Raw genomic sequence first — 19,738 nt, 5'->3', positions numbered from 1 at the left:
TAATTACAAGCTTTGTTGAGAACGCATGGACTCCAATCGAGTTACAAGACAAACTTCTGATTGCGAACTTATGGAAGTAATGCGAATTGCCTGTGCCCAGGCGGATACTATTTCACTGCGAGTTCATAAGGCGGAAAAATACGTAAAGATGTAGCATATCCACGGTTACATAACAATACTCTGTGATACGCCGTAATATGGAATTGCACTGTGCACTTTTGACGCGTGATGGATTTTGTCTTCAAAATACTCTCATTAACGTATTCGGTATGGTCATATGGTTTGCCCCTTCTCTCGGTTGGTAAAGGCGATTCATACCGACTGCCTGCGCGAGATTGAGGAACCTAGTGAGGAATATTTCCCCACACAGCAGTTGGATGCAGTGAACAAGAGAGCGCCGCAGCTGAGTTTAAGGACTGATAACTTAAAGTGGTGAGTAAGTTTACACATCGATGTGTAGTGGGTGTTAATAATTTTGTGACAATGTTGCAATGAAATGATAAATTTGGTAAGAAAACATTTCACTTCGTTGTACAACCGTCAAAAAAGCTCACTCGAGTTAGTATAATCGATCAGTTATATTTCAGAAATCGCTGTGCGCCGAAATTACCTTGGAAATCCTGCCAAGCCTACAAGCTACCCCTGGGTGGGGTCTCCTGTCATCCGGAAACAGAGTTGACACTTGGTTCAATAAATTATGAGGCGATTCTACTGATTCACCGCCGTTCATTGACAAGCAGGCCACGAATATGGCGCGACCAATTATTCCTAGCCAGCAGAAGCTGGCTGAGAAACTGGCTATATTGAACGACAGAGGCACCGGTATGCTTACTCGTATTTACAACATAAAAAAAGCATGCGGCGATGCCAAATCCAAGCCTGCGTTTCTGTCCGACAAAACGTTGGAGTCTGCGATTAAATACATAATCCGAAGATTTCCCAATATCGACATCAAGGGACTGGCTGCGATAACGAACCTTCGCACCGAGATTATCAAGTCTCTGTCCCTCTACTACTACACCTTTGTTGACCTTCTTGACTTCAAGGACAACGTCTGTGAACTGCTGACTACGATGGACGCTTGCGGAGTTCACATGGACATAACGATAAATTTTGACGTGACAAAGGGCTACCTGGACCTGGTAATCACCTATGTAAGCCTGATGATACTTCTGTCCAGAGTCGAGGATCGAAAAGCTGTTTTAGGCCTGTTCAACGCGGCCCACGAAATGGTCCACAGCCAGTCAGATCCCAGCTTTCCGAGACTAGGCCAGATGATCATGGACTACGATGCGCCGCTCAAGAAATTGTCCGAAGAGTTTGTGCCGCATGGTAAATTACTGATAAATGCGCTGATGTCGCTGTGGCCAATTTACCCTGGAAGAAATTTATCGGCAGACACATGGAGAGCCGACAAGAAACTTAGCCTCGTCGGTAGTCCAGGACAGCTGCTTAAAGCTGCCGTTACGGACACGATGTCCTGTGAAACGTTGAGCTTAGATAGATTAGAAAGATGGGTTGTCCTCGGTTTCACTCTTTGTCACACGGTCCTCAACCAGGAGCAACCCAGTAAACTGTGGACCACCGCCCTCGAATCAGGATGGGTTTTAGCTCTGTTTAGAGACGAAGTCATATATATTCACCAATACATTCAGTCGTTTTTTGAAAGCATGAAAGGGTACAGCAAGAGAGTATCTGAAGTGAAGGACTGCTACAGTCAAGCCATTCAGAAAGCTGGACACAGGCATCGAGAAAGGCGAAAATTTTTGAGAACAGCCCTGAAGGAGTTGGGGCTGATATTGTCCGATCATCCAGGGCTCTTGGGCCCAAAAGCTCTGCTAGTGTTCATGGGATTATCTCATGCCCGAGACGAGGTGCTGTGGCTCTTGAGACACGGTGACAATCCACCTATTCAGGGAAAAGGAAAGGGTCGTGGAGGCGACGACCTCGTCGACAGGCAGCTCCCTGAACTCTTGTTTCACTGCGAGGAATTGCGCGCTCTTGTTAGAAAGTATTCCCAAGTCCTGCAACGATATTACGTCCAATTTTTGGCTGGATTTGACGCACCAGCTCTGCATCAAATGATACAAAATTTGCCTGTGTGTCCTGAGGATGAAGGAGCCATTCTGAGCGACATGTGCTCTTCAATTGCGAGTTTAACAGTAAAACAGGTCGAGGATAACGAGTTGTTTGATTTTCGTGCATTCAGGCTTGACTGGTTTAGATTGCAGGCTTATATGTCGGTTGCAAAGTGCAATATGAATCTCGCGGATAACAGGGAATTGGCTTCGTTTATGGACGGTATTATTTTTCACACCAAAATGGTTGACAATTTAGATGAGATGTTGGTGGAAACTTCCGATCTCTCGATATTTTGCTTTTACAGCAAGATATTCGAAGATCAATTTCACATGTGTTTAGAATTTCCTGCCCAGAATCGATACATTGTTGCTTTTCCATTGATGTGTAGCCATTTTCAAAGCTGTACGCATGAACTTTGCCCCGAAGAACGTCATCATATCAGAGAAAGAAGTCTGTCTGTTGTTAACATGTTTTTGGACGAAATGGCCAAAGAGGCTAAAAATATAATAACCATAATTTGCGACGAGCAGTGTACAATGTCAGATAAGCTTCTGCCTAAGCACTGTGCAGCGCAAATATCTCAAGTAGTGAATCGCAAGAAAAAAGATAAGAACAAGAAAAATATGTACGAGATTCATAAACCCGGTATTGAAAGCTACAGAAAAACGCGAGAAGACCTTACGACAATGGACAAACTTCACATGGCTCTAACAGAATTGTGTTTCGCAATAAATTCTTGCCCCACCATCAATGTGTGGGAATATACATTTGCTCCTAGGGAGTACTTACATCAACACTTGGAAACACGATTCGCCAAAGCTTTAGTTGGTATGGTGATGTTCAATCCGGATACTAGCGTCATTGCTAAACCATCAGAGTTATTTGTCAGCGTTAGAGCTTACATGAATGTATTGCAAACTGTCGAAAACTACGTTCACATCGATATAACTAGAGTTTTTAATAATGCTTTGTTGCAACAAACTCAACAGCTCGATAGCCACGGGGACAAAACTATAGCTTCGTTGTACATGCAATGGTACTCCGAAGTGTTGTTGAGACGAGTAAGCGCAGGGAACATTTGCTATTCAGGAAATCAAAGAGCATTCGTCAGCCTCACAGCCGAGAGTGCGATTCCCTTCAACGCTGAGGAATTTTCTGATATCAACGAACTCAGGGCTCTCGCCGAACTGATTGGACCTTATGGTATGAAAATGTTGAATGAAACACTGATGTGGCACATCGCGAGTCAGGTGCAAGAACTGAAAAAATTAGTAGCTGGTAATAAGGACGTCTTAGTTGCATTGAGAACGAATTTTGATAAGCCTGAAGTGATGAAGGAACAATTCAAAAGGCTACAGCAAGTCGACAATGTTCTCCAAAGGGTTACAATAGTTGGGGTGATTTTGAGCTTCAGACAATTAGCCCAGGCAGCTTTGGTCGACGTTTTGGAGGAGCGGATTCCATTTTTGCTCAGCTCTATATTAGACTTTCGGCACCACTTGCCTTCGGGCGATCCGATGAGGATTGTTTCTGAAATGACATCTGCTGCGGGGCTAACGTGCAAAGTTGATCCAACCCTAGCAGCAGCTTTGAGGAGTCAAAAAGCTGAAGCAGATGAGGACGAGCATCTTTTAGTCTGTTTGTTAATGGTATTCGTCGCTGTTTCCATTCCGAAATTAGCTCGCAACGAAAACTCGTTCTATAGGGCTTCATTGGAGGGGCATTCTAACAATATACATTGCATGGCCACTGCCATAAACAATATATTCGGTGCACTGTTCACGATATGTGGTCAAAACGACATTGAAGACAGAATGAAGGAGTTCTTGGCACTGGCATCATCCAGTCTTTTGAGATTAGGACAGGAGGCAGACAAAGAGGCAACAAAGAATAGAGAATCTGTGTACCTTCTCCTCGATCAGATCGTTCAAGAATCACCCTTTCTAACCATGGATTTATTGGAGAGCTGTTTCCCATATGCGTTAATACGTAATGCTTATCACGATGTGTATAAAATGGGCCAAGCACAGCAATAACGATGCTCGGAAATAAACAAGAACTGCGAGTATTTTCTTACTGTCTAAGCTTGCCGTGAATCGAAGGTAGTTTCATAATAGTATATGTATATGTTATTCGGTAAGTCGAACTCTGAGACGCGTATTTCCATAAACTGATTATTTTCGATAGTGTAATATTATCTCTAGAATATCATGTACACTTAATAGTGGTATTAGTTTGTTTGAGGCTACCTGATTTGAATATTAAAACCAGTAGAGCCAATCAGGAAATATTTTTTATTTTATACGCCTATGTAAATCAAAGTACCTCTGATCCAAATCTTGTATTGGCTCTAGGAAATGAATTGTAATAGATAGATTGAGTAATGCCGATATTTATAGGACGTAGTTTATTGTAATTTTGTAACGTAAACAGAAATGAATCGAGCGATAACATTCTTTTTAATTAAAACTAGCTGGATACTATTTGAACATCAAAATCTTGGAAAGAATGCGACTTGCGCAATCTTTTTATTTCATTTTTCAATAGAATAGCTTGTAAGTTCTTTATTTTTTCAATATTTTATTGATTCTTCATAAGCTGCAGTACAAATGCAGTTTATATTTATACGTATTTACAACATATTGTATAATTGTCGTATCATATGTATGGTATGATACATTTATCATTTAACAATAAGCTAATGTTTTTATTGGAAATTGTAACTATTTTGAAATAGTTTATATCTATACTGATAATAAAGTCAATCATCTCTACGTTCGTTGAAAATACATTAGCCAAATTATATCTCCGCGTAAAGGGTTGGCTTGTCTTTGTAATAAGAATATACGAGACAATTAATGTACATTAATCAGCTTTTCGGAATATTTAAATATCTAAGTACGCTAATTGCCGATCAATTATCCGATAACCATTTGATTTTTACCTACGTTTATCGTAAAATTCGTTAGCGGTAGATTCAAATATCTTTCGTCCCGCGCATTGGTGTACTCGTAAGAAAACGTCGTTTTTTGTTTCAAAACATTTAATAACCAGCTAATCTGGAAAATTTTAAGAAATGATGAAAATGAATTCGTTCGAAATATTTCTCCTTAATCACAACGCTGTTTTGGAAAAAGCGTCTTCAGTCAACGATCTATCTAAGCTCGATGATCATGATTTCAAGTGATTTCGATTGTGAATCACGGCTCCCCTTCCACAGCTTCCACAGCTGTTTTGAGTCACTCGACCGCGCTGCTCTGTCCATACACGAGGAATTGATATATCACACCAAGATCGGAGGTCGGGTCGTTGCGAAATATGAATGTGATCGGATAACGACTCAGTCGTATGACGCGCTATGTTGTCTAATTACTATGGTACTCTCAGGAGGACTTCCTCAGGGATATATAGGTATATACTCGTTCGAGTCGCCCGGCAACAATTTCGAACAGATTAATCGTACCGACGTCATCACGTCGCGACCGTAGCTGTCGGTGACGCATTCTCGGCCGCAGTCACTCGGCGAGTTGTGGTTGGAAAATTTGGTTACTGTTAGTTTAAATCAGTTGCCGACGGGCTCGTGTTAGTGGGATGTGGATATATTATCAAGGAGTCGTTGACGGGTAGAAAGGAAGAGAAACCCATTCGGCAGGAGCCGAACATGCGATACGAGCAAGTGACAAATATGTGATAGTGTGGATTAAATCACGTTTAACCAAATGTCTAGTCACTAATACCAATTATACCTAATAAACGACCAAATTATTAATTCGTGAGTACAATAGATTTAATGTAAACCTTATGCATAAACTGGTTTGTATTTTCATATTTATATCTTTCATTTGCTATCTAAACTCTAACTTTAACATTTTTAAATTGCATATAAATCGCTTCCTGGGTTGGGCTGTGACTGATCTTTCTAACCTAGAAATATAAGGTACAGGATCAGTCGTCTGTTTCAATGTCATTCGCTGCCGCTGCTATGCTGGATGTTGACATGAGTCATTTAGATTTTTCAATGGTTAGTCGCATTTCATTTATATTAATCAGTGGTATCGCTGTTCACACATTATGATACATTTTAGTGTAGATTACATAACATTTATTTTTTTCAATCTGAATATCTGTGGGATTACGTTATAAGCGATACATTTAACTTTTTTCATCGAGTTTAGTGCTGGAATATCTAGTTGTTAGACAAAACTGGGAAACCAAGATTGCCAGGGAGTTGCTGGATTGAATGAGCTGTATTTTAATTTTTGTCTTTACTAATTACAAAACTAATCTGCATTTTATTTATCTTCATTGTAACATTGCTTTGTTCCATCAATAATGCTTTTTGTTGTCTCATGGCCGCAGTGTAGTTTTGGCTGCAGAAATCAATTCGACCACTTTGTTTGTGCCAGATTCCAATAACAAAAAAAAAAAAAATAGTTGGAAATAATTTGTACCATTCAGTAAAACAGTATTCAATTGTTCTAAGAAAGTGGTTTTCATTACTAAAAGCTATTCAAATCTTGCAATCAAAAAAAAAACACAATTCTTATATACAAAACCTGTTGTCTGGAAATATTGGAGCGCAATTTCTACTAGATATCCTGAATGTGCACAACATTCTGGAATTTCTATGAGCAAAGAGAAAATATAATAAAGTGTATATACGTAGTAAATATTCGCTAGTCTGACAACTAGCATATAGAATTATCAACAGATTCTTAATCAAATTATATTCAAACGTTGGATTCACATTTAAAATCCATGACACTGCAACTAGCAAATAATATTCAGTAGGTAATACGACAGCAAGGCTTTCAGGGAGTGAGCAAACGCTAAGATATCACGGAATATATTCGAAATAGTTCCCTGAATAATCCTAACAAGTTTCTTCGTTTCATCATACCCTGGAACCCTTCGGCGTGTATTACCTGCTGAGTATTATCTGCTAGTTTCAGCGTCATTTCAAATTAATTGGTAATAATTGAACATCTGATATCTTCGGTAGACTAAAATATTTTTATTCACACCCAAAGTCCATATTCGCCAGCAGAAGGTCCAATATTCAAAGTCCAAGAACTGTATACTGAAATACAGATATTATCAGTGCCAACAAAATTGTGTATCATATTTTCTATCCCATCAAAATTTTCCGTGAATATCACCATAAATATTATTCTTATTGTTCATTTCATTAATTTAACGTTACATGTCATGTGTTTCCCTCTTCTTTTTCCTTGTTTCTAAACGTATATATCATTTCCTAGAATTGTCAAAAATATGGACCTATGCCGCAATGGCCAGTCCCCATACCAGGGGATGGATGAAGTTGGATGGGATGCGAGCCAAAAAATGATTGCGCTCGAGCAACAAAACCGCTCCGTACCATTAGTGAGTTATAATATCGTCTTTAATGATAAGAAAACTTGTGAAACGTTACAGTACTGAAACATGCCAAACTTTTTTTTGAGTCCATATATTTACAAAAGAGTTTAATATCAACATAGTTTCACAAGGTTCACTTTCACCTATAAATAAAATCATTTTGTATTGAAAGGTTTTAAAAACTGCTCTAATTAAGGGTAAGATTGAGTCGCAGTTCGTTATTATGCTTGCAGGAAATTGATTCGCCAAATAATGATAGAAAAGAAGTTCCTGACTTTGTGCTCACTTATGTGGATAAGGACACATCTCATGCTCAGCGAAGAGAAATCTTTGAGCAGCATTTGCGAGATCAAGGTCTACGCCTAGAATATGAGCACGAGCACAATTTAAGTTTTATCAAGATTTTTACTACTCAGGTATTTTCAAAAGCTGATTTATTCACGACATATATCAATTTAACTCATGTAGTATAGCTACTACTTTGCGTGACTTGCTACACCTATATTTAAGAAATTCAAGGATTTAGTTGTTAACACCTGGCTTTAAGTTGTGAGTCACTATTGCTAATACGCAAGCATCTATTATTTCTATTTCCACATCATTTGTTATACAGCAGTAAATTAGTGAAGTAAACAAATACAGTTCAAAAATTATATTCTAAACCTTGTAACAGGAGGTGCTCTGCCGATATGCTGACATTATGAAACTCCGTATGCCGATAAAACTATCACCTGAAGAAAGAGCTTGCAGTCAAGAACCTTCCGACATATTCGACGATGCACGTACTTGGTTTGCACAAGTTTTTCATTTCGCAACATTGGATCCTGCTAAATTCCCTACCCGGAAGTATCAGTTGTCTACTGAATTTTCTAAAGATAAAATTTACCTGTAAGTAGCTATATCCTGTTCAATATTAATATTAATTTCTTTCAGCAACTTTCATATTTATGGAAACTACCGTGCCTAGTCAATCACTGCTGTTTTCATATCCCAGAGATTCTTTGTTCGAAATGATGATCGACACGAGAAAATTTCAATGATACTTTATGCGAGTGAAGCTAAAGTAATTGAAATTGAGTCTGGTATACCAGAATCACTGCATCGGTGAAAGAAGTCTAGAAGTCGTGTTTCATCATTAACTTTCCATGATTTCTTCTGTTTGTTAAGATTTGACGTCGATGCTGAAAACTTTTTTCCTTGGAGCGTACGATGTATGGTAGTTGATTTTATTCTTGCCAGACAAGCTGAGGGTATTGAATCTCTATTGATCGATGGAGTTTACTCAGCAGCTTATCCATTGCATGATGTAAGTATAATTGCAGAATGAATTCGAACCGTCGATAATAACTATTGAAATAAAGTTTGCTGCAACTGCATAAATTACAATTAATAATATTATCAATATGTTTCGCCAGGGTACCTATAAGCAATCTGGATCCAAAAGATCACTGCTCTACCAGGAATGGGGCTCCACCCGTAAATGGGTAAAACTGCAGCCCCTGGACACCATCGCGGATTATTTTGGAGTAAATTTCGCGATATACTTTGCGTGGCTCGGCTTTTATACGTACATGCTTATTCCTGCTAGTATAGCAGGATTATTATGTTTCTTTTATGGTAAGATTAATTCTTTTTCTTAGTTTCTTATAAGTTCAATGTTTATTCTTAGTTCTGAAATTCGGTGTTATATTTATGCAGGATTGATTACTTTAAATTCGAATCAGTTGGCAAACGAAGCTTGTGATAAAACCGCCAGTGAGATTGTGATGTGTCCTCAGTGTGACAAAACATGTGACTATTGGAGACTGAACGAGACGTGTTTGCTAACGAAAGTAACTTACTTGTTTGATAATCCGGCTACTCCAGTATTTGCGGTTTTTATGTCATTTTGGACTACCTTGTACCTTGAATTGTGGAAGCGAAGATCCGCAGAACTAAGCCATCGCTGGGGATTAATAGAATGGGATCGATCGTCGGAACACCCTCGACCAGGATATCTGTCTCTCCTTGCCAAAGCAACATTCTTCAGAATAAAACAAAAAGTATCTCTAGTGTTCGAGTACTTCATGGAAATGTACAAAATTTATCAAACCTGTTGCACATTTTAGACATTTCCTTTCCATTGTTTCTTAGGTGAATGCAGTTACGCGTCAAATAGAGCCTCATGTGAGTTACTGGAAGGTACGAGTCCCAGCAACCTTCTTCAGCTTTTCTGTTGTTCTTCTGCTGACTTGTACTGCCGTTGCCGCTGTTTTTGCAGTAGTTTTGTACCGCATGTCAATGATTACGAGCAACTCACTCTTCGGCCATGAAGTAGATTCCGCGAGCTACAAGACCCTTGCTCTGCCAGCCGTCGCAGCTGTTCTCAATTTGGTAATTTATTCACTCTCATACTTGAGAGAAAATATACAAATCAGTATTGCGAAAGTAAATTTTAGGAGTTCTATTTATCTATATCTGACTGAGATTGTTGCAAAAATTCATAATATTTAAGCCTTTTATTATATGGTCTTACTTTTTTCAAAGGTCCAAATCTATCTAGTTTTAATATTATTCTACAGGTGTGCATTCTAGCACTGAATTACATATACGATTGGCTAGCAGTGTACCTAACGGAAATGGAATTCTTACGAACTCAAGCAGAATTTGACGATAGCTTAACACTGAAAGTATACCTGTTTCAATTTGTCAACTACTACGCTTCCATATTTTACATAGCTTTTATGAAAGGCAAGTTTGTTGGATATCCCAAGAAGTATAATCGAATATTAGGATACAGGTACGTGTTTGAATTTTTAGATATCATTCAGAAAGCCTATTTCCCTGAATTTTGCATACCGTTGTGAAGTTGTATATACCCAAATACTAAATTAGACAGGAAGAATGCAGCCCGGGAGGATGTCTTATGGAGCTCAGTATACAGCTGGCAATTATAATGGTTGGAAAACAAGCGCTGTCTACTGCAATAGAGATGATTTTGCCAGTAATAATGAAATCGTGGGCCTTATTCCGAATCCACACAGGTCTGAAACAAAAGGATCCCATTCCTACTAAGAACCAATGGATTCGAGACTTCAAACTCCTTAATTGGGGTAAGTGCCCTAGTCATTCATATTTTATATTATTTCGATTGTGAAAAAATACATACTATTTACCCTCGTAGGGAATTAAGCGAAAATCAGAATATATTTGAATAACAATAATAATATTATGACTGGAACCACTATTTGATTAACGAATTTCTGTTAACCGTTCGTTTTTATCAGGTTCAAGAGGCCTGTACGACGAATATTTGGAAATGGTAATCCAGTTTGGGTTCATAACCATCTTCGTCACAGCGTTTCCGCTGGCGCCGTTTTTTGCTTTGGCTAATAACGTTCTCGAAATGCGTTTAGACGCAACAAAATTTCTCCGACATTACAGACGGCCAGTACCTCGACGTGTACGGGATATTGGAATTTGGGCTCGTATTCTGGACGCCCTTGCACGCATTTCAGTTACTACTAACGTACGTATAATCATTTTTTTGCATATTTGGATCCCTTGTTGCTATTTTATTTAACTATATTCAACAATAAATCTCGAATACTGTTCAGTTACGGGTAATTGTTACAGGCATTTATAATCGCATTTTCGTCAAATTACATACCGCGATTCGTGTACATGATGGTTGTTAGTGAGGACAAGACTGACCACGGATTCTTGAACCATACTCTTGCGTACTTCAGAACAGCGGATTTTATTAATGAAACTGCTCCATTGGAAAGCAAGTTCGAAAATATCACTGTATGTAGATATGCGGAGTACAGAAATCCTTACGGGCTCGGTGTTCTGTCCTACAAACGGCCTCCAATCTACTGGCATATTCTGGCTGCAAGATTAGCATTTGTCGTCGTCTTTCAGGTAATTATAAACAAGACGACTCCATTAAAAACTGCCCATTTTGCTCACTGCAAATTCCGCTTTTTTTTTTTTTTTATTCTCGAAGCAGCTCACCTTTGGCAAAAATTCCATACGTTTCTTTCCCCCAAACCTCAACCGACTCGCTTTCGTAATTTAAACAGTAATTTCAAAATTTCGAGAAAATTATTATTTTTACAAATGAAATCGTCGTAATTATCGACTAAAAAACGTATCGCTATGAATGCTATTTATTTTGTTACCATCGAACAGAGAGTGATCCTCCAATTATGGGTTATAAATACATGCAATTTTTCATTATTGTGTTGCGATAGAACGTTGTCGGTTTGCTGACGATGACCGTGCAATGGTGCCTGTCTGGCACACCCCGAAAATTACGTGCGCGTATAAAACGTGAAGCGTTTCTGGCGGAGGAGCTAATCATTAAAAGAGAAGCTGCACGTGCGAGGGATTATCTCGAGGGACAGCAACTCAATCAATCGGATTCTATGCATGGCGACAACAACAGCAATGCAATTCAAAGAAGGCCGTATATAACAGAAAACTGACTGTAACCATTCGCACACTCAAATTTCCCGATCCCGTACCTTGACTTGATCTCTTTTCGGAATGAACAACAGAATCGGCTCTTTATTTGGCAAGTAATAGACATCTTTCCATTAAATGACCTTATTTTCAACAAACTTACCATGTAGCTTCACATTTCACAGGTCACAGTATTGAACCCGCGAAGCTATATATTCGAACTATTTACAAATGAAATATTCATACTAGTACATTTTTTCTCAGCAATGATTGGCGCGTCATTACAGTTTGGTGCCGAAGTGCTCAAAATACATTTCACAAATTTTTTAATCGAACTAATTAGGCTTAAATTAGTAAATTTGTACCTATATTATACTTATACCGTGTGTACGATCTGAATTTTTATAATACTCTTTAAGTACGGAACTTGTATTTTTATTGCTCTACTAATTCCAACTAATTTCGATCTGTGGTAATTGCACCGCGTAAAAGGTTCGAGATCTGAAGTGGCGGGTTGGACGATGCCTTTAATTAACATTCTGTGATATCATTCGTGTTAATAGAAGTACATTGATCAGACTGAACTGGTTTTTTTTTTTCATACCGAATCTGAAAGGTCGTGGAAGATTCACGAATGCACTTTGAGATTCTTGATTGACCAATATTATATTTTAGTAAATCGCGGCAGTCTTAATCTCTCTTCGCGGTAGTAATAAGTATTGGTTGGCGATTTTTTTCAGTGGACCGAACAGGTTATTATTTATAAATAATAAAATGAAAAAAATGTCTTAAACCTGTACTGTGATGATGACATGCGATCGTTAACTTCTGAAACGATTTTTCGTTTTCGATAATTATCGTCTTTCGTATGAAAAAAATAGATTTGTAGCTTCAGAACATCCGGTTCTCAGAGTTGAAACTATTATAAAGATAATTTTAATTCCAGTAATACATCTGATGTGAATATACTCAAATTATCGTTCGTGTATCATAAATTCATGTATATTCATGAAACGTGTTTGGCTAATCAGCCGGACAAAAGCAAATGGGTGCAAAAGACGTTTAAATAGGTACCTATAGATAAATCGGTGAAGTTAAACGAATGCGAAAGAATGCACAATATACTGATAAAATTTTTTTTGTCGATCACCTTCAACTCTTAGATTCGTTATGCTCCTGTCCATCATTAATTTTGACACAGTTTCAATCATTTGGATGTCCTTAGTATCGTCAATTGCTATCGGTTCAGAAGTAATCCGAGCTTCCTCTTTGGCTTGGGCACCATATGTTTCGAATAACACGTCTTAGAGTAAACGATGATACGATGTCTCCTGATTTCGATGGAGTGATTTATGCTTTCATGCGCGGGTGAATAGAAAAAATGGAATAATTAATATTTTTTAATTGCCTTTTACTCGCAGTATGCATCGTGTACATTGTAACAATGGACGCACGTTGAGGTGGAGATTTTTTCATCTTGATACACACAAGTTGGGCTTCCGCGTGTCCTTGCCTCGTTTCTCTTTGAACACAATAGAGCCGATATTGAGGTTGCCTGCCTCACTCCTGTCACCTCCGTTGGATCAGTACGGTGTGGAATCTTCGTCACAATTGGCGATTGGTAATTTGTTACATTGAGGCGTGACGATTGTTTGTAGTTTTTAATTTTCGTAAGTCTGTTCGTTCCGTATTTCACAATGTAAAACCGCAAGCTTCCTTGATCTTGCAGAGATTAGTTTCAAGCACGCAATTCTCGAGTCCTGATTCGTTTTAACTTTCCGTAGTCAGGATAGCTGAAGCAGATCAAGATTGTGTTACATAATCTTATATGAAAACGGAGATCTTATGCAGGCTTTTGTAGATGGTATATCAATTCCTTAACAACACCAGACACTCGCAGCTAGAGGTAGAATTTTTCATGTGCATCGTATTGCGTCACGTCAATGTGTCTGCTGCGATTATGTGTACGATGTACATACGCACAAGTTATGGATATAAGTTAATTACAGATTCGTATCAACTACGACAAGTGCGATTTTGTTGCTTACCTTTTGCATTTTTAGCACTAAAGTATGAATTATATTTTAAACTGCATAATTCAATAGGTGAACCCCGATTTGCTCTGAAAGTTTTTTTTACTATTAAAAGAAGTAAGTAGTCATAGTTTTGGAAAGTTTTTTTTTCTAGCGCCTCGTTTAAACGCATATAAGTCTTCTGTTGCACACTATCAAAACTTACTTTTCCACCTCCATCTTTATTACGACGTCATTGAAGTGATGAATATCCCGCAATACACGGGTGGCGGAAAATTTCACCAAAACTAAATTTCCAGCAAGTGAAAATTCGAGTTTTGTCGACAATTGGCAACGAGAAGCTTACGCGGAGATCGCCTCGTTTTGCGTTTCGCGCGCGAATCGCACGATACATGCAGAACAGGTATACATACTATACACGTATCACGTGTACCTATTACAATCTTACCGGTGATATTTGTCGGGCGAAGAACAACAAAAGCGGTATCATCATCAAAGAACAGGATCAGCCCGGTCAAGGGCACCCGGGTCGTGGTGTGAATCGGCAACCTTGGACCGATCATCGCGAGTATGATAATTTTACCGAAAATGACCGGAGGGCATGGTCAAACCGTAAATCGGCCCACGCTGCGGAGTAAATCCTTGTTGCGTACCGTGGGATCGGGCCCAATTTACATTGGCGAAGAATTCGATAAACTTCGAGTGTCTACGCGATCTGATAAGTGGGGATTGAAAATTTGCAGTAAGAAAAAATTGACGATACGGACGCGAATAGGGTCATTCGTGTGTCGGAGTTTGTGCAAGGATTTAGCCCGTTATAATTGATGATCCTGATGAATGAAAAACACGTCGACGCTAATTGTGATTCTTGAAATTATCCATCTCGCATTTGCATGTATCGTATAGTTGTTGATATTTTAGCAGATCCTTCACTTTTAACATTGAGAAGCTAGCACGTGCGTTTTTCGCTGTAAAAATATACACATACACGTGTCTTAAAAATACAATTTCACACCCGTGTTTTTCGTAAACATATGTTTATTATTCTTTAGTTGGCGGCAAAAATTTCTCGTCTCTGTCGTCATCGGCACGACATATGTGCGTTGAAACAATGTTACTTTGATTGCTTTGTGAAACGACGAACGAGTACCTCGATTCAATGTATATGAAAAAAAAAAATCGAAGACAATTCGTAGATTCTACATTCAACCATTGAAAATATCTGCTAATTATCGTATAACAATGGGCCCCGCGATAACTCAAGGTTTCGAGAAAATCTGCAGTTGAATGGCTGGAATTACAAACTGACGAAGCGTTTCATGCTTTCAAGTAGTGAAATTCTAGTTTTGTCGAAATTTCACGTGTCTGAAATGATATAGAAACTCTATTTTGGTGAACAGTGATGATAAGTTGTTGAATAATATTACAACGCATTTTCTACAATTTTTTTTTAACAGTTCAAAGATGATTTTGCTAAATAACAATGAACACAGAGTTTTAACTGGGACTGGATGACTTTTCTCGTTGTTTCGTCTAGTTACTCCGTGTGACTTGAAATTTTTTGAACTTTTTCAGTCGGTATCCAATACTCGTTAGAAAGGATAAAGTAGCGGAGAGGTTTGGACGACGAGTCTTATCGTGATCCATAACGTCAATCCAGACCAATTTGCCCTAATCTGTGAACTTGAAGAATTATTGTAATTTGCTGATATATGCGAAGTTAGGTGAAGCAGAATCAGTCATAGAGAAACTTACGAAGTACCTAATTACAAACGTGAATTTCGAGGAAGAAGAAATGTAAAACATCTTATTCGGTACTATCAATTAACCTCTGATCTGTTAATTTCAAAATTCGGAAGCATCGTCATAATTTATTTTCATCGTGTGATAAAAGCGATTCCACGAGTTTGAACGGATTGACCCGCGTATAATATCATTTTTTACCGAAGCACTGCTCTTCTGACGTTGGCAAAATCATTAAAGATAACACGTAACTGTACATGTATCAATATTCCTCCAATTACCGCACGATATTTGATAGCGAAGCGACAAATCAGTAATTATCGTTTGTGTAATTAACTTTAATTTCAAGCTGCAAACTTACGTACCAAACGTTCGGTATTTATCTGCAAAGTGTTGAAACTCTATTATTTGTCAGAATTTTAAAGACACCTCTACTAGTTTCCGTACTCCGCAAAGGCATGGAATAAATAACGTCGCCCGCATAATAATGTCATATTTTCCTCTGTCTATACGAATTTAAAGTAGAAATTATTCGCTCGTAAATTTTCCACTGGAATTCGCATGGACTCGTAGGCCGTTGATTGCGAAACTCGTGGTTAGTATAACCAGTCGTTTACTTAAGATTTGCGTGATTTTTTACGATGTACTTAAGGGGGTGCCTTAGTCGATTTCAACGCCGTCGTACATATCTCGAATTATCCAAGTCCACGTATCTGAAACGCAAAAAAGAGCACAACAGCCTCATTCTACGTGCAGTTCTGAACAAAACCACTGCAACGTATTTTCATTTAACGTAAAAATGAAGAAATGGCATGATTTTTACGAATTTACTATCGCGATTTCGCAAACATCACGCCATTTCTTTACATTTGCGTTGAATAAAAATAGATTGGAGTGGTTTTGTTCAGAATTCTACGTATAACGAGACTGTCATGCCCTTATTTATGTTTCAGATACGCGGCTTGGATAATTCGATATATATACGACAGCGTCGAAATCGATTACGCTTACGCCCCTTCTCTCCCCCTCCCTTAAGGGAAAAAAGTAACATGCAGAAAGGTAGCACAGGGCATTGAATGTTGACACGTACTTGCTTGAGAAATAGATATGAGCGCAGAATTTAGATTAAGGGCAAGCGCCTAAGGGGCTTACAGCCAGAAATTACCGCATCTTGTGTCTCATGCAGATGTCAACTTTGAGATAAAGATCAAGGCACGACTATTGTCGAGGGTCAAACGTGACGCACAACCCACTTGGCGAGTTCCGTAGACACAAATTCTACTATACAAAGATAGATCTCTCGTATTCAGGGTATGCATCTACCTACAAGGGCCAATATTTTCATTCCCAATTCACCTTGCATAAATTTAGATTGAGTGACGGTCTAATTGGAGAAAAAAATTTTTTTTACCCGTACTCCACATGTCAACCTTAACATATATATGTAATTTATTATTTTTCAATGACAAACCTATTTCACAAACTTCACGGCTCTGCTTTTGGCATTTAAGATGCAGGATATTGTCGCTATGTAATATGCACACTACGAAAAATTTATGGGAACTCTTACAGCAGAAGTAAAAAATTCGATTTCGAAGACTTATTTACCACAGACGACGTGTAATGATATTACGAACGAAATAAGACACGACTACTGGCGATCTGACGAATGAGCGTTAATTTTTTTCAAAAATGTAATAACAACGTTACGAGTACTCGATTACTCTTCTTCACAATCGCAGTCTTGTTTGCAAATTTAGAAGCTGAACTGGTTATCAATTCGTAAGTTTGAATGTACGAGTGAATTATTAATTAGTTTTTTTTTTAATTTCAACGAAGGTAACGCATAATGCAGCCTACCCTGAACTTCGTAACAACAAAATTCTATGATACTAAAACCATCGACTAAACTTTACATCCGTCTTTTGTACGCCCCAAATTTGAAATTCGTTCCCAATATTCCGCATTGCCCTTAACAGTATAACTGATGATGATTGCTCCAGTTTCAACAGCCTGCGGAGATTCCGGATGCGGTCGTAAAAGACATGCAATTAACCCGCAGCCCTCGTATCTCGTACTCCAATCACCGAATTCCTGTTCCAGTTTTGGATCACTGCAACAGAATAGAAACATTTTAAAACATTGTTCCCTCTCTCTCTCTCTTTCTCTCTCTCCCAGTTTACCGTCAATCATTACACGATACTCTCGGTATCTAGAAAGCAATTTATTTTTACGCGTACTCTTGCGAAATTCGTGTCGAACGGTACTTGCGAAATCTGACAAGCTTTAGTCCGGTATATGACGCGTACATGCGAGGCAAAGGTTACCCTGCACGGCTTGTTTCAACGGTTTCGGATCGCCCACTGATAATCAGCGGCGCATACATGTTGCATTAGCTTAATTATGCACACTAACCTGCGCCTACCGCAACCCACGTCCTACCTGTATCTGTGCAGAATCCAACCAGCCGCAGCCACGTTTGTAGCATAATGATTTAACCCCTGCAAGCGAGTGATTTCATATGTCTCTAATCGCATTTAAATACTTCGTTTTTAATCGGTTCGCGTTATTTTACTGCTTAAAAGTTTGCAGGTCAATGTGATTAACATTCAGTCTTCCTTTCTCTGTCTCGTGATTCGCAGTGCCGATTTTCAAATTCATTTTCAAGTGGTCCGATTATTCGATCTCCCGTCAAACAATGATTTAGCGACCCGCGTGTCACTTACGGGTCATCGTTTTACAGTGTGAAAAAAAAAGAAACACGCACCGTGCATCATGCTCATAGGTACCGACAAAGCAACACATGGATAGCTTATAAAAAATTACCTCACGACCGCGTATTACGTACATCTTTTACTGACTGTCTGGGCTAGTAATCGAGACATTAATCCTCCGACTGTGTCGCCAGATATCATAACGGCCGTTTCCAATCGTCAAGGTATCGGCATTATTCGTTCTGTCATCTGTATGTGCATATGTTAAATGTTTATCGCTTTTATGACATAACATGTGACGAGCGAAGAATGAACGTGTCGTGTAATCAGGCTAAGCAGCGTGCTGAAGAAAAACTAACGGATACATATGTACCTAATGCTTAATAAACACGGCGCGGTGATTCCTCTGAGAAGATTTTCAACTTTGCACATTATAATATACCGATCTCGGCATTAAGTCACGTGCATGCAATCTGCGTACGCAGTGTTCACTGGCCGGAAAGTCTCACCTTCTGTCAAGCTCTCTACTACGTGTGACATATTCGTAGATTACTCACCATATGCCTTCACACATGTCGGCTATCACTTGTCAGGCGATTCAGCCTCGCATGTGCTCGTTGTTTACGTGTGAATGCATACGTATTTCTTGGAGAAACTCCATTCTTTGCTGCTGCAAAGTTTTTACATACACTGATCGTGAAGCATTTGTCATGTCGCAGAAATCCATTAGTATGTCAGAAGAAAAGTATTTTATCGGAATTTGTTGGTAAACAATGTTGCCAGTACAGCAGAATGCAGGTCTGGAAGTCGGTTAAAAATTTAACTGAAGAATTCATCATCGTGCACAATCTTCATATGCATGCGTTCATATTTCACTTATGCAGTTATAACAAGCGATCGAGTTAATATAAAGTATACGTTACATAGTTCGAAAACTTTGAAACTCACACGTGATCATCCGTTCATGAGTATTGTAGTATATTACAACTTCGGTTAACCAGGCTTGCGTGGAAATATTTTGTTGCTGCTTTTACTTTTGACAATTTATATTACCGTCAATAGACCGACTAAGGGCGTGGAATCTGAACAATACTCGAAGGCGACTTTCATCCAGTCTGAAAATAAGAAAGTTGTATTTCTTGTCAGGGATATAATGACGATGCGATGGTTATAAATCGAACTATATTATTTATACGATACTGGCGTAGTTACTTGTAAAAACGATTAAGAAATGGTTTCCAAATGCATAGATGCATAGATTTTCATCCACGAAGAACGTTTTCATTATAGCGACTGACTTCAGTACTACTCCTATACGATATATTGCTCACAGACTTGGGA

General features: G+C 38.6%; 2 protein-coding genes and 1 long non-coding RNA gene across 5 annotated transcripts; 2 read left to right on the top strand and 1 right to left on the bottom strand.

Moving 5' to 3' along the window:
• Positions 1–334: 334 nt before the first annotated feature.
• LOC124178061 (membrane-associated protein Hem) lies at positions 335–4,122 on the top strand. Of its 3 annotated transcripts, none has more exons than XM_046561153.1 (2): positions 335–432; positions 588–4,122. In XM_046561153.1, the coding sequence occupies exon 2, from the start codon at positions 750–752 to the stop codon at positions 4,116–4,118; it is 3,369 nt and encodes a 1,122-aa protein (XP_046417109.1). In that variant the 5' UTR covers positions 335–432; positions 588–749; the 3' UTR covers positions 4,119–4,122. The 3 variants fall into 3 exon arrangements, with proteins under 3 accessions (XP_046417109.1, XP_046417107.1, XP_046417110.1); XM_046561151.1 differs by having other exon boundaries at positions 419–508; XM_046561154.1 differs by lacking the exon at positions 335–432 and adding an exon at positions 440–508 and having other exon boundaries at positions 577–4,122.
• A 1,664-nt stretch (positions 4,123–5,786) lies between these two features.
• Positions 5,787–12,333, top strand: LOC124178062 (anoctamin-5-like). The gene is made up of 13 exons (XM_046561155.1): positions 5,787–5,874; positions 7,344–7,467; positions 7,695–7,877; positions 8,135–8,349; positions 8,629–8,767; positions 8,877–9,078; positions 9,160–9,503; positions 9,595–9,834; positions 10,023–10,240; positions 10,336–10,553; positions 10,728–10,969; positions 11,077–11,364; positions 11,697–12,333. Exons 2-13 carry the CDS (start codon positions 7,357–7,359, stop codon positions 11,928–11,930), a joined length of 2,634 nt encoding a protein of 877 aa, XP_046417111.1. The 5' UTR covers positions 5,787–5,874; positions 7,344–7,356; the 3' UTR covers positions 11,931–12,333.
• Positions 12,334–16,543: 4,210 nt separating this feature from the next.
• Positions 16,544–19,509, bottom strand: LOC124178066. The gene is made up of 3 exons (XR_006869721.1): positions 19,346–19,509; positions 18,955–19,197; positions 16,544–17,796 (listed from the first exon to the last, which is right to left on the bottom strand). It is a non-coding gene; the product is annotated as an uncharacterized LOC124178066 (long non-coding RNA).
• Between the last annotated feature and the right edge of the window lie 229 nt (positions 19,510–19,738).

The sequence above is a fragment of the Neodiprion fabricii genome, chromosome 3 (genome assembly GCF_021155785.1).
Source record: "Neodiprion fabricii isolate iyNeoFabr1 chromosome 3, iyNeoFabr1.1, whole genome shotgun sequence".
Classification (NCBI taxonomy): domain Eukaryota; kingdom Metazoa; phylum Arthropoda; class Insecta; order Hymenoptera; family Diprionidae; genus Neodiprion; species Neodiprion fabricii.
This window is presented reverse-complemented; position numbering and strand designations above follow the sequence as displayed.

What these genes read in the sequence shown, in the direction of transcription:
- LOC124178061 (XM_046561153.1), top strand. Translation starts at nt 750, where the DNA reads ATGGCGCGACCAATTATTCCTAGCCAGCAGAAGCTGGCTGAGAAACTG.
- LOC124178062 (XM_046561155.1), top strand. Translation starts at nt 7,357, where the DNA reads ATGGACCTATGCCGCAATGGCCAGTCCCCATACCAGGGGATGGATGAA. An exon ending in CAGCTTATCCATTGCATGAT is followed by an intron (nt 8,768 to 8,876) that starts GTAAGTATAATT and finishes ATGTTTCGCCAG; the next exon opens with GGTACCTATAAGCAATCTGG. An exon ending in TCTTCAGAATAAAACAAAAA is followed by an intron (nt 9,504 to 9,594) that starts GTATCTCTAGTG and finishes ATTGTTTCTTAG; the next exon opens with GTGAATGCAGTTACGCGTCA.